General features: G+C 35.5%; 1 protein-coding gene across 1 annotated transcript in view; it reads left to right on the plus strand.

Moving 5' to 3' along the window:
- Positions 1–15404, plus strand: part of HDAC9 (histone deacetylase 9) — a 472308-nt gene that overhangs the window by 433296 nt on the left and 23608 nt on the right. The window contains exon 24 of the mRNA XM_032181790.1: positions 13726–13859. Coding sequence (XP_032037681.1) covers positions 13726–13859 — 134 coding nt within the window. The remainder of the gene's footprint in view (positions 1–13725; positions 13860–15404) is intronic.

The raw sequence follows: 15404 nt of genomic DNA on the forward strand, positions 1-15404 counted from the left end.
AGTTTTAATCAAGCAAAAAGATTTTTCACTGTTTTGGTATAGATGTCACCAAGAACATAGTTATAGAAGCAATAAGTGTGCTCTGTGCATTGAACATTAATATATGACCTGAAATTTTGTTTATAGTAAAAGGAAATATAAAGAGTTTGGATAATTACAGAAGGAGAAAATAGAAGGTACATTTATGTTACCTGTGTTTTTTTTCCCGTGCCTTTTTCTTCAAGAAGTTCTCAGAATTTTTTATTTGCAACAGTCCTCTGATAACTAGCTATGGAACACCCTCAGGCTGGCAAAGTGTCATTACCTTTTCCTATTATGTTCTCTCCTGTCCAATGAACTGCTAATATATGTGTTTTCTCTTTTTCTCATTTCATTCCTAATTAAGATATCAGTGGCGTGTGAAAATGCACAGATGAAAAATTTGAATCTGGATCCACTGAAAGAAGCATCAATAGAGGCTCTTTCCAGAACAAGTTTACCAGTTTGGCTCAAACTTTCAGCCATCTGTAGGATGAATGAGTTTCTCAGTTTAGGCTCAGCTGAAAATGTTTACACACTTTTTCTTTGAAACAGTAAATCTAAAGATTGCATATAAAAACCATGCACAAAGGAACATTATTTGGGTTATAAGGTCAATTGGTCTAAGTTAGGCCAAGTGAGATTTACGATTGCTTGCACAATAGAACCCTTTTGCATATGCTTTAAGATAGAGTTATTAATTAAGTGAACATCTACTATTCTGGACCTTTGCCTTTTTCAGTATAGAGTGACAGATTCAGAAAGTAACCACAACACAGCAACAAATGCTAACTAATTTCAAAGTTTCTGTCTAAATCTAAAAAAACAAAGGAAATAAATGTTCCTCTACCTCTTTTGTGTATACTTTTTTTTTTTTTTTTTTTTTTTTTTCTGTTAGCCTCTTTTCTATAATGAAAAACAAGTTTGAAGAACATGAGCACTGTTCTTAAAAGCAGTTGATGCAAAAATGGCACTGGGGAATGTCACTAGATTTTAAATAAAATCTAATCTGATTTTTTTTTAAATAATCTTTTAATTTTTTATTTATTTTTTTTTCTGATAATCCAATATGTAAAATCAGCTATCAAATCAAAGGTCATTCGTTACCATTTACACAATGCAACTGCCTGCAAAAAGCCACAGACAGAAATTCAGACAGAGCTCGGATCCAAATATTAAATTATATGCACAGTATAGGGTGCCACAGAACAGATAATAGTCACCTTGAAACACATTTCTCCAGAGCATTTCCAGACACAGTAAGGATGCAGGAAGGTCCACTGTAGCATGTACAAGAAGTAAAAATATCCTGGTCTTAAGGGGTCACAAGGTCTGGTCCTGCCCGCTTCTCGGACAATCAAAACAGGATAGAATGAAAAACAAACATTTGTTTGCTTGTTTTGTTTTTACATCCTCCTCTGCCTGCCACCACTTACACCTGTATGAGCCCTTCTAGTTGCACATTCAGGAAGTATGGGCTTCATACCTCCTCAATAAGGAGGCAACATCCAGGAATGTGGAACTGTATAGATTTTAGTACTAAAGAAGTGTGTTTTTTTAGTAGCTACCACCAGTAGAAGTCATCCTCAATTTGGAAATGTGTTCTTCCTTTGCCTACCAGCAAGTACTTGACCCCAACCATGTTTTCTATTTGGAGCTGAGAACAAGTCCTAGTGTTATAATAAATATGTAACTTTCAGATTATTAATTTCACAATGGGTATGTGGGAAAGGAAACAAAAGCTTTTTGTTTGTAATAATCATTAAAAAGCCTTCCAGGCTGTTTTTTGAGCTGTTCCAAGCTGGGCTAGGTATATGCTGGCACTTAGCATCTTGAGACAGCCATGCATATAGAAGGGGCAAAAGCTACCCTTTCCCCTTCCTCTAAAGATTTGTATGTATAAAAAGGTCACTTTTGGTGACTCACTGGAATAAGACATAGTCTGGAGAGACATGAAAGGAGTTTAAAGATTAGAAAGAACAACTGCTACTGACTCTTTGAGTCCAGATGATACCAAATGCTTGTGTATTCATAATGAAATCTGTTCTGACTGATAAAATGTGGATCTCCAAGTATATGTTTGAACTTTAGTGTGAATTTTATTCACAAATTCTAAATTTATTTTACTGTGATTAGAAGAAGAGAAATGTTTACCTTTCGTAAAATTTTGCTCACGATTCAAGAAGTATAAATTCATTGTAGCCATGAGATTAGTTCAGATTTTTTTCTCTGAGACCATGTAACAGTATGTCTCAATATAGGGCAAATGATGTGATAATTCCCAGACAGACTATCTTCTTATCAAATACCTGCTTATTTTAATGTGTCTTCACCTTGTTTGCTCAGGGTGTTATCAGTACCACTTTTGCCTACACATATAAAGCTGTCACATGGAATACTGAATATTTGCACATGGAATTACTGAATATTGTCACATGAATATTTGCAATTCAGTGCCAGCTGCCTATGTTTAGACCTTGGCTAAGTTGGCAGCTGGTCACTGAGCAATCCAGAGTTCACTGCAGACAAAATCTGAATCATTTCCATGTTAATATAACTGTGGGACTGTCTCATCTTCCTCTGTGTACAAAGGATGTGAAAGTATATCCCTGGAGTATCCCTGGAGAAGAATTCAGAAATGCTGTATGTTATCTGCAGAAATAAGTGCATAAACTTCCTTTGTTCTGTTTAATTTCTGACCATTACTGATGGTTATTAGAAAATCTAATTCCTCAACACTGTTCAATTGCATATTCATATTAATTTTTGTTCTCGTTCATCCATTCAGACAACCAGTAATTTCCTTCCTATGCCTACATTTTCTTTTAGTCTCAAAAATGTACTTATCTTATTTGATAAGTTATTTTCATTGACCCAACAAAGTCTATGATTATTTTCCCAACTCTCCCATGTCTCTCTTTTTTTTTTTTTTTTTTTTTTTTTTGTCTTTCTTTCTATTATATGATTACTGTGAATTAACTAATTCAATCTAACATAGCATCCAGCTATAAAAATTAGGTAAGAACAGTGGAAAGATGATAGAAACTTGATTCATTACCACTTCTTTTATGAAATGAAATCAGCAGTTTGGCCAAAGCTGAGAATGACTAAAAAGTGCATCCTTTTCTGCTGGAGTGATGACTGCATGCCCTGGTGAGTGGAGCATTTCTGAATTTGAATTTTTCCTTGTAGAGCTTCTTTATTTATCTGTAGAGAGACAATTAAACACCTTTGCTGTTAGATGTTTGTAAGTGGCTTTGCTATGATGTTTGTATAATTTTTCCCAAGCTTTTGGCTGCTGTGATTCTTCAACTTTGTCAGAAGGAAGAATAAATGCAATCCTGATGTTTGGTGTAAGTTGTTTGCTAAGTTTCGGGTGCTGCAAGGGGGTTTTGGGTTCTGACAGCAGGTTATTTTACTTGTAGCATTTAAAACTCTGCGGGGAGAAACAGTAGCTATTCTTGTAGTAGATTTTCAGTGTCTCCATTTAGAAAAGCCAATATACTGTTTTCTCTTGAAGAAGAAATTGCCGATGTTGCTCAAGAAACAGTCTCTTAACACTGAGTGAATGATTTTTGCCCTATTTTGAACTTCCCTCTTTTAAGAAGAATGACTAAGATGACTTTGGTAATGCAGCTGCAACAACATCTGGAGTCCTCAAATTACCTTGACATTAGCTGGCTGGGTTTATGTCAGAATATAGCACAGAAATGTCATTGTTTGTCTTGATGTGTCTGTTGTTCAATGAAGATTATGTCTGCCAGCTTCCCTTGATACTGCTTTCATGCTATGGTAACAGGAGAAATAGTGGCCATTTGCTTATCTATAGATCCTACAGAATCAGGTTATTCCTGAGTGACTCTGCTCTTCACTCTGCACAAACCCAGAAAGTAGTACTCCCTGACGGCTCAGCTGCCTGAAAGTAGTTTTCACTCAATGCTTGAAGTTTACTGAAGAAAAGGTAGAAAACCACTGTGTGAAGAAGTCCATGAGAGTTTCTGGTTGGTTCTCATGCAGTAATTTGTAGTTTAGCGTTCAGCTGCAGAAGCTCACAGAAGGGCTTTTTCTGGGAAGCATATTTCAGAAGACTGAAAAGGCATCGATGGGATATTCTAAAGAAAGATTTTACTCTCACATGTGTATGCAGTGGGAACATGTTCTGAGGAAACTGAGGCCAAGCCTATTCCAATCAACATTGTATCAGAACACAGTTTTAACATGTATCATGTAACACGTGTATTCACATGTATTCATGTAACACATGAATCCCTCTTGTTCATTCAGCAACTGAATCTGGCCCTATTGCTTACAAAATGGGAAAAAAATAAAATAAAATAAAATAAATTCAACATCTTTGCTCTAATGCTTTAAAAATTCTACATATCTGTGATGAGGATGAATCACATATTTCATTCTGGGAAACAGCAAATAAAAATATTTTCTGCATATTTTCACCTCCTGTGCATCAGAATGGAGTGACATCAGCTCTGCCTCCACTTGAGGCCCATATAATTCCGTGCCACTTTGTGTGTGTGTGTGTGTGTGTGTGTGTGTGTGTGCTCCCAGCAGCTTAGGGTTTATGGTTCTTGCAAAGTCTGCTGTCTAATAACATGTATGACTAAGCTCTGATATGACTTCTCCATTCAGAAAGGAGGCTATGTGGAGCTACCTGTGTCATTCTAATGTTAGCTGCAGTTTCTTTTAGTCTGAGGGGTTTTACCTGCCATTTCAAGGCATCTTTGTGTCCTTTTATTAGTATGAAAAGAGACAAAGGGGCTGTTGTATGGGTTGAAATCACATTCTTTATTTTTATGTGTTTTTGTAATAGAACAGCATAATAGAAAGTTGCTCAATGTATTTTATTTGGAAATTGCAATTAATCAGAAGACTGTAAAGAGTCAGACCCCAAACCTAGTTTTAATTCCATTTCCTTTAGTGAGTTTTACACATTACCTTTTCAATAAGTGGTGACAGGCAGTGCATTTCTTGGTGATTATAGCATGTGTCAGGTGGGGTTAACAGGCACAAGGCCAGAGGGAAAGTAACTACTCAAGATGTACAGTAATCCCTTAGAAATGCACGACCTTATTTCCTCCTGATATTATAAAATGATGTTTATTAAACAATGTGATCCAAATCCTGAGGGACGTTAGACCTCTGATAGTAATATTGAGTTCACCAGGAGACGTGATGCCAAATTGGTCAGGAAGTCTAGTATTTACCTCAAGTCTTTCCATGTACAAGAACCCATCCCTGATACGTTTATTGTATCTATGTCCCTCATCTTGCAAAGATGAATGATTCACATCTGGAGGCCGAGTCCTTAGATTATGGCATATGCTGATTAACACTGGCTAAGCAACTTAACCTTAATTTAATGTGCTGTGTTGATGTGGCAGGGTCAGTAAATGACTGCAAATAAAGTGAGAGCCTTAATTTTTAGATTCAGAGAAGCTGTGTATGTTGGAAAGATTGTTTAATCCATGCTGCTTTTCTTGGCAGAATTTTGTAGACCATCTTCAGAAAATGGCAGTCAGTTCTCAGCTTCTGAGTGATGAGCTTTAAATCAGATCCTTTGTGTTAGTCTCTTGGGTCAATTCAAAATTAACTGACTTGGCTTTTTATCAGTTAAAAAAATAAAAATCTGGATCTTCCCATCACATTGTTGGTCATAACTCTGTGCCCATATTTCAGCTATACTCATTTGTAAGAGAAGAAGCTTTGCCCTATGTATTTTTAAAATATTTCAAGTTATAGGCAGTAGCATTATAATAACCTTCTCCAGATTTAATCAAGCTTATTGATTTAATAGTAGTCAATAGTAGTATTTGATTTTCATTCAATCGTGAATGAAATAGATTTCTCATACTTGGAATTATTTATTTATTTATTATCAGACGTTTTGTTTTTTCGCCAACTTCTTGCTGAGTCTGAAGTCAGATTTGGAGATATAATCATCTGTAAGTTGTAACATCAGATGCATATTTTGTGTATCAGTTTAAGTCAAGCACTTGACCAGATTTGGAGGAACCTATAATGGCATCAATGCTACCACTTGCACTACCACTTGGCAAATTTGACAGTATGTGGGCCAGATTTTAAGATGATAATTATCAATCTGATTAGGCTATACACACAGAATCCCATTTGAGACATTTCTAAAGTCTTTTCAGAAAAAATAAAGTAAAAAAAAAAGAAACAAAACCCACACAGAATGGAACCTCCACCCTTCAGACGCAGCAACAGCCTGATTCAGAGATGTGAATCTGAGTTTCTGACATGCTACCTTGTTGTCTGCAGTTCTGCATTTTCCCTCTTGGCTTCAGCTTTCTTATGCAGAACAGCTATGTGTTCCTGGAAAAAACATTGAAAAACTCAGTGGGATGGATAATCTTGCTTCCTGTCCAGCTTTACAGAGAAGGGGATTTGCTATGTGGGAAGCAAAACGAAAAAGAGGGAGGATGGCAGAAGAGGGGAGAAGTTATTACTTGGGCCAGGTGTGAGACAGGACAGAGATTAAGAGAATATGAGGAAACCAAGAAGAAAGGAAGTCATGGAGCATGGTCTTACTTAGTAAGAACAGGCCTAAAAACATCTAACTGGTTTTGGGAATGTCCAAAAATCTCCTGCTTTCAACTCTGGCAGTTGAAATTTGTGGTTGAATTTTTTCCCTCTGAATCCACATGACAGCACTACAATAGCTCTAAAAACATGGTCATTATTTTGTACACTACTGTGACCTTTCCTGGAGGATTCTGAATCCCTGTTACTTGATAATACAAAACACAAAAGAAATCCTGTACTTTTTTTTTTTTTTTTTTTTTTTTTTTTTTTTTTTTTGTATAAATGAGCTGGGAAAAGAGTTTAGGGGAAGCTTCTTCCTCCATGTGTTTTCTCTGAAGAACACTTTGTCAGATGGGTAGTGCTGCTGTTGTATGTATGGTGGAGGTATACAAATGCCTTTTTCCTGGATGACTGAGCAAATGCAATGGACTATGTGACCCACTTGGATACCTGGGTGCCCAGACCATCCTACTCAGCATTGGCAAGATAACCCTACCCTCTAATGAGACAAATTTGCATTATTTGGCTTTTGAAGAGACATTCTATGCATCCTTGAGTAAGTATATAATAGAGATTTAATAAGTTATGTTCAGTGTAGCAGCTCAAGAACAGCTAATTATGAAAAACATATTACTGTAGAACTAACAGGCATGCAATAAAAACATCTATTACATAAATTGTTAATCCATAAAAAATGTGTTTCTGGGACCATTGGTATTTATTTAACGTACAATTACTGTCTAATTTAATCTAAATTAAATGCCTTCTTAAGACATGTAATTTAAAGTCTTACTGAGCTTCCTTCTCTGGAATTAAAAGTAAGAAATCAGCAGCTAATGTCTGGAGGCCAGGTCTTTACCATTTAAATTCAGGTATCTTAGCACTAACATTCATAATTTCAGCCATTCGGAAAATGTTTTTCATAAGAATATATTTGGCTTTAAAATCTCCCTTTTCCCCTCACTCAGGGCCACATCTTGCCAACTAAATCAAGCCTCTGACTTAATCCAAATGAAGTTTTGATTGAATAAAAGGTACAGAATTAAGACCTGAGAATAAAATGTCTTTTCTTATCACATAAGACAAGTTTTGCAAAATGTTCTAGCTCCTGCCAGTGCTGGAAGGGTAAATTATCATTTGACTCCTGTATGGATGTATTTATTTAGGACACGTAGCCTGATGACTCATGAAGTTATGTAAAAACTGATCCAGTTAATTTTAGATGCTATTGTTGGAAGAATATCAATGAAAATTAATCAAATAGTCGCGAAGGAACCACAGGGATGGAGCGCAGAACACTGGTGGGTAGACTTTTGGCAGCAATCATCGCAACAGTTTTAATGAGAGGAAAACACATTCTCAAGTAAATTAGAGAGTAATGACATGATTAAATGGTAAATAATAGTTAAATACATGCTTGGAGGTCTAGGATAGAGACTGTGGAGTTTTTGTGTTTTGGGTGTATTCCTCTCAAGGCTGCTCTGAATAGCCAAAGGAGCTCACCAGAACTCTGCCTGTAATTTAGGGTCGGATTGTAGCTTTTAAGATGCTGAAGCTGAAAGAGCTGTTGGGGCCCTGCTGCAGCAGGAGCCTCACTGAGGCTTTCTCCATAACCCCTGAGCCTCGCCAGCCTTTTGGTTGTTGACGTGTCCTCGTTTTTCCAGGAGCCGCCTCCCCTGAGCAAAGGCCAGCGTCATGGCTCTGCTCAGCTCAGGCTTCTGTCACCCATGCGGGAGACATCTGCTCTCCTTATGTGCAGCAAGGGAGAGGGAAGGGGTCTGTCTTCTTCTGAGGCAGGTATAGACCCCATTAGGTAGGTGTTTGCACATTCAGTGGTGGGCAAACTGAATTGTATATATGATTGTTTCTGCAAATGAGGAGTGCTGCAATGTCAGCTGGGGTGGGCCCCTCTATACAGACCTCTCCCTGTCTACTAAGAAAAGGGGAAAGGATCACATTCACAAGTTGTCTTCCTTCTCAAGTGTTTCTCCCAGAATGTGAGGCTGTATGTACAAACTCTGATTTGTTAGCTTTACCTCATCTACCTGTACTACACAACAAAGTTTTGTGATTGAAGGGGACTGGCATGGGTCAGAGGTGTTTTACTTGCTCTTTACCACTTTTGGGTTGTCAGGGTAAGCATACCCCGAAAGCAAAACTAGAAAATTGAAATACTTCCTGGTTCTCTTTTTATAGGTTTTAATGTATTTTATTGGTTTTCAATAAGTCTAGGTAGAATATTGGTGCTCCAGCCACTTTGGTCAAATGAAGCAGAAGTGTCACCAATCATTCCTTGCTGTTTGCAAAACTAGAGGGAACACGAGGGGAGGCTGTCTGTTACAAAAGGAAATAAATAAATAAATAAAAACACAACCAACAAAAACAGAACTCAGTGCTAAACTGGGACATCAGACAGTCCACTAAAAGCTGACTTACTTGATTAAATGGTAATTCAAGTGAGCAGCACACTGTGTCCTCCAACAACAGCCTGGCAGCTTGTTCATTAGTATAATACAGCATTAATTTTCTCTCTTTCTGCCTTCCCACAATAGAACATGTTATAACATGAGGCTGAGTATTGTATTTCCTCCAGTAATAACACTGGAGGAGGGGAAAGGGTATAATTGAAGAATACTTGTTATGTTTTTGTTTTAAAAATTTGTATTTTCACTTCAAAGGTCAGTAGATAACAGCTCATATACTGTGTAATTCTCTAATGCATAACAATGCCCAATAACACAAACATTCAAGTTGTCCACTAGAAAGTAAAATTCATGATGTGCAATCTGCAGTAAAATAATTTAGTTATGCTACTCAAAGTTTATGAGTACATGTCTGTTAATGCATTATTTGAATGCAATATGGTACTTAGATGATAGATGCAGTTTGTAACCATGATTAGAGTGTTGGCTGCTGCCACAATTACACAGATTCAGGGAACATAGAAGAAAAGTGAACAGCAAATCAGGGTCTTGGAAAATTGTATCAAGTTGGTAAATAAGAACTCAGAAAGTAAAACATTAATAGCATTATTTCTCAAAGGTTATCATAAATTTGGCACATTAGTAAATTTGTTAGTAGTGTAAAGTATCCAGATATTTTAAAATATTTTTTCTGGCTTTTTTTTTTTTATTCTTCTGTATATAATACACACAACTGCATTGTTCCAAGAGGATCTTGCAGCATCTTCTCCTCTTCATATTTAGGTAGTATCTTATAATTATTTCAGTTTTAATCTGCTCTTCATTTTTTGCTTAGGTGTATAGTTTTTCATACATGCTACTTTTTTGTCAGCAAAATGCAAACCAAATGGTGAGTGAGATTTTCAGAAATAGTTCATATAGAACATTCAGAATAGTGATTTATTGCTGTTTCTTGTGTAAATCAGAGGTTTTTCACTGTATTTACAAGGATCATAGCAAGTCAATATTAAGTGCTTTTGCAAATTCTATCTTGGATGAATAAATATATGCAAAGGAAACAGGAATTTTTAATATTTAAATTATAAAAAACATACCTGAAAATAAATGTTGGCACAAAACCTTACAATTTTCTGGTGCACTGCAAGAGCATAACTGTAAAAAAAAAAAAAAAAAACTTGCTATTTCTCTGAAGTACAATATCATTAAGTACATTTACAGTAAGATTTGAAAAATACCCCTGTATGTATATTTTCTCACTTATTGACTGAAACGATTGGAAATACTATATATATTTTTAAAATAATGTGACATTTGTACTGATGCTCATGGACACAAATAACTGTGGGTGCTCCTAAGGCTATTTCAAACCCTGAGTGGTAGGTGTCTGTCATTAAGACAGTACTCAGATTGTAAATGGCCCAAAGGCAGCCATGTGGACAAATTGCAGCCTCAAAGAAGGGATGCCCATTTCAGGCTGGACTGAAAATTAAGTGCTGGTGTTTTAACATGACTTTCCACTTTATATCTGAACCTTCATATGTTTTTATAAAATTTCACTAATCTGTAATTCTTATGCATTAGAGTAAACCCATACACTTTAGAATGTGGCAAATCCAAACTGAAATGCCAGCATTAAAGCCAGCATTACAGCTGGCACCTTTGTCAGCAGGCAGAGTAGACGGGCCAAGAATTTCTGCTGATTTCTAGAAATACATGTGAATTGGAAGAGCTGGGATAGATACTGCATGTTTGTCTTATTTCTTTTTTGCCTGAAAGTTGTTCAGTGGGGTGTCAAATATGTGCCTAGTCTCCTTATATCAGGGGAGATGACTACTTCTTTTCATGGTGCTCGTTACTATTTTCTTCTTGTTTTCCTTAATTATTTGGCATGAACTATAGTCCATCTTAAAACTATTACTTGACTGGGATTCCTTTCTTTCCATTTTGTTACTGCTGTGCTCCAGGGGATTTCCTTGAGGAAGCTAATATCTTTCCTAGGTTGCTGCAGTGACACAGGATCCAAGTTTCTTTGTTAAGACTTTCCATAACTCATTCAGTCTCAGGCACCATTGGTATTGTTGACTAAAGTTATTTCCTCCCTTCCTAGGAAGACACCTTTACTGTCTTGGGGTATTTATACTGAAGAAAAGACCCCATCAGGTTGATTTGGTTTGGCAACATTTTTTTTTTATTAATTTTTTTTATTATTTTTTTTTGTTACTGTGATTTGCGTTGGGAAAGATACTTTCTATGTGGCTCATTGCATATATCCCCACTCAACCAGTAATGATTATTATAGCATTGATACTAGGAAAAATATTAGGAAAGCAAGAAGTCAATGGCTTTTTTGACTCTCAATATCTCAAATGGCTATGAGATATATTTTGTATGGTTGTCTAAAAGAAGAAAAAGCCATTGAGATGGTCTTTACATTTATTGCCACACATAATCCAGAAAATTATGGTGTGGCTGCAGCAGCATTTAGTCACATAATATTTTCAAAATGTGCAGGGAAAATAGGGAAGATCTTTCCGTTTTTCACAGAAGCTGTAATGTGAGGATGACAGTGCTAAGAAGTGCTGTTGGATTTCTCACAGAGCCTAGGAATGGGTTGTAGCGTTTGTAGATGTGGGGAGTCTGTGCCTGTTCATACTTCATTTCCTTTAAATGCTGTATGTACGACTCACTTTATGCTGCTGGCACTCTCTTGTTATGAATCTGAAGATCACATGTGTAACATGCAGACAGAAATAAATCCTGTAGGTAAAAGAAAGTAGAAATTGGCTAAAGATCAAAGGTTATCCTCATTCCACTCCTTCCTTCACTTTTATTATCCTGTCTAAATTCAGTCTTTTGTAGAGAGGCTTTGTTTTTTTTCATGAAGAAAGGTTGAGCTTAAATGAGAGTTTAAGATTTTATTTGTTTTTCAACCCTGTATGTAATTTGAACCATGGTGTAGTTACTTTGCTAGAATCAAAACCACAGTTCTTAGAGGGTACAGAAGATTGTGGAGCGGTTTAAGGAAACAATATTTCACCCTAAGTGTTCTGTGATCAGCTATAGATTAAGTGACAAGTAGATCTTTCTCTTTTTTTTTTTTTTTCTTTTTATTCTTCTCTTTCATTTTTTCTTTTTTTGTTCTTGTTCCTTTCCCTTTTTTCCTCTTTTATTTCTTCTTTTTCTTTTTCTTTTTCTTTTTCTTTTTCTTTTTCTTTTTCTTTTTCTTTTTCTTTTTCTTTTTCTTTTTCTTTTTCTTTTTCTTTTTCTTTTTCTTTTTCTTTTTCTTTTTCTTTTTCTTTTTCTTCCTTTTCCTTTTCCTTTTCCTTTTTTTTCTTTTTCCTTCTCTTTCTCTTTTTGCCAGAATAACTAAACTAAATCTGGTATCATTAAAGTTCCTGTTCTAAAAACAGTTGTCTTCATGCTTAACAGAGTCCTAAGATGTAAATTGAACTAATTGTGCATTTATTGTTTGCCAGATCAAGCCTTAAGTTTGTCCTGTAAAATTTATTTGGAAAATATGCTTGTAATTTTTTGTATTTTTGAATATGTGGTCACCTTCTTCACTAGAACATGAAAAAAAGGTGGTGATTTTCCTGTCTTTAAAGAACCCCAGACTTTAGCAGGTATTTTCAAAGTGCTTTATTTAAGACTATGAAATGCACTGGAATGAGTTGTGATGGCCATCAGTAGAGCAACTAAATCAGGCCAAGTAGAACAGTTAAGAACATGTGATGGGTATTTAACTTCAGTAGTTTCAAAGCTTTATTTATCATTTCTCACTTAAAGGAGTGAGTAACAAAAACAAACAACAGCTGTTCTGGGAAACCAACACAAAACTTGAAATATCTCTTCTCTGCAAATTAACATTTGTTCATGTAATTTGTTTTGTTGTTAAAAGTCAAATAAATTATTTTTACTTGAATTGCAGATGAAAACTTTGTGGCAATATTTTTGTAGTTATAGATCACCATTGAAAATGGAGTACCATCGTACCATCATTTTTGACTGTGATGCAGAATTGCTTAGAACATTGTGGAGCAGTAGCAAGCAACACTGGTAGAGATATGCTGGGCAGTTTCATCTTATACCAAAACTTTGAATCAAAAAAGTGATCCAGTTTTTAGTGTTGTTTCCAAAAACACTTACAAAATGGAGCTAAGATATGACATGTTTCCACTATTTTTCACTCCACAACTTAAAGACCAAATACAAAGAAGCAAGCTGTAAACAAAAAATTCATTATCTCATTTGAAAAATACAATTATTTTTAACTATAATGTAATAGCTTAACTACAAAAGTTATTTGTCATATCAATGACATGACTGAACAGGGTCACGTTATCTAAATCTAAATAACATGGTTACTTGTTATTTAACTTGTTACTTGTTACATTGATGTGCAAATGAGACGAGAATCCGGAGTGACAATGGGTTAATGATGTTACAAAGGGAGAGACAACCTCATGTTTCAACTAATCTCCAGCTATTAAGGATCAGCATGAGGGACATTATCTCACATCTGTCTCATACAAAATTCCATATACCTAACTCCAAAGCATCTGGTGTGGGCCATAGTCAGAAACAGGATACTGGACTAAATATATCCCATGCACCCTGTGCAATATCTTTGAGCTTTCTACATTCTTACACAGCAGATGTGAAATATGCCAGTAATATCTGTTCTGCTTTAATTATTTTCACTACTGTATTTTAATAATAGGTTTTGGTCACCTAACCAAGCAATTGCTGAAGTTAGCGGATGGCCGTGTTGTTCTGGCACTGGAGGGAGGACATGACCTTACTGCCATCTGTGATGCATCTGAAGCCTGCATAAACGCCCTTTTAGGAAATGAGGTAAAACATAAATCATAATAGGTGGAGAGAATGATCCAAGTTTGCTGAAACTCCTATCTTTGATTTTCTTTTAGTAACAAAGGCAGCAGACCTTTTTTCTTTGGGTATAAAAAACATGCATTTTGAACACATCTCAGATGAGCTAAAAGCATGCTTTGGTTTGGATAAATATCTCTAAATAATATTATTATATAAATCATTCAGTGTTTTCCTAAGTTATTCCCAGTTCTGAGTGAGATTTAATACTTCAAAATTTGCATATGGTGATGTACTAAATAACAGGCTTGACTAACTGGTAGACATGAGCATATCATTTATTAGGATCAGACCTTCCAGCCAGTTATCATGGGAAAAAAAAAAAGAAAAAAAAAAAAAAGAAAAAAAAAAAAGAAAAAAAAAAAAAAAAAAAAAGGGCTTTTTCAAGGTATCTGATAATCTTAAAGATTGGATATTGCAATGACTTTTTTTTTCAGTATTTTGACACTGCTTCTACTGGTGAGTAGAAGAAAAAAAAATAAATCAGAGGTTCTTGAAATTGAAAAACATTAATAAAAAAGTGTCCAAGACTTCAAAAAAAAAAAAATCAGGTTAGAAATGAAGATTCATGTTGGTCTGTATGCAGTTTAAATGGAATGTCCAATTTTCCCATATCAAACACTGTATATATTATGAAAAAAGTTTTGAGAGTGGACTGACAGCCTAACTAAACATGAGTACATATTAGTTATGTAAACAAGAACTAGATAATCACTTGTCTGTGAAAATTGGTTCTGTTGTATAGAAAATATCTTTTCTCCTATAAATACAGTGAGAAGGAAGATAAGCTTGCTGAAGGTGCAGACAAAGTCATTTATGAAAGGACTGAAGTTTTTACCATAAACTGTGAATTTTGTGAGATCTTGTTATAAAGTTCAGTGTGTTACCATTTCTCCCCAGGGGAAATGGTAATAGCTAAATAATTTCACCAATCAAGTGTGTTAGTGCTAAATTGCAAGCTAGTCTGTTCATTCCCTTCCACTTAAGTCTTCATACCTATGAGAATAATGTGAAGTAAATGTATCCTCTGATGGAAATTGGATAGAAGGCTTTACTAAATGTTCTTTTTAACCTTTGCTTTTTATCTTTATGACCCATCAATAAAAAAAATGCTTATTGTTTATTACATTATACATAGAATGAATCTAGTGATAGCTTTCTCAACAGTATTCTCAGAAATATCCAGAAGTAGACATGTCCATACGAAAAAAAAAATAATCTTTCATCTGGGCTTTATCTTCTGTTACCTTTGACAAGACCCATAAGAAGCATATTCCAGTCTTGTGATGTGTACTATTGAAACTGATGCTCAGCTCAGTGCTAGTCCTTTTATTTAGATGCTGAAATATGAAAACCTAGCTTGAAGCATTTGACAATCTTAGTGAATGCAGTGTTACCTTCCCAGTGAGTGTTTTCCAGGGCATTCGAAATACTCATTCGTATTCTGTTGTGAATTTCCCTGTGGCAGTATCTTACGATGTCAGGGGCTTTTTGTAGCTCTTCTAAACC

Source organism: Aythya fuligula, chromosome 2, assembly GCF_009819795.1.
Source record: "Aythya fuligula isolate bAytFul2 chromosome 2, bAytFul2.pri, whole genome shotgun sequence".
NCBI lineage: Eukaryota > Metazoa > Chordata > Aves > Anseriformes > Anatidae > Aythya > Aythya fuligula.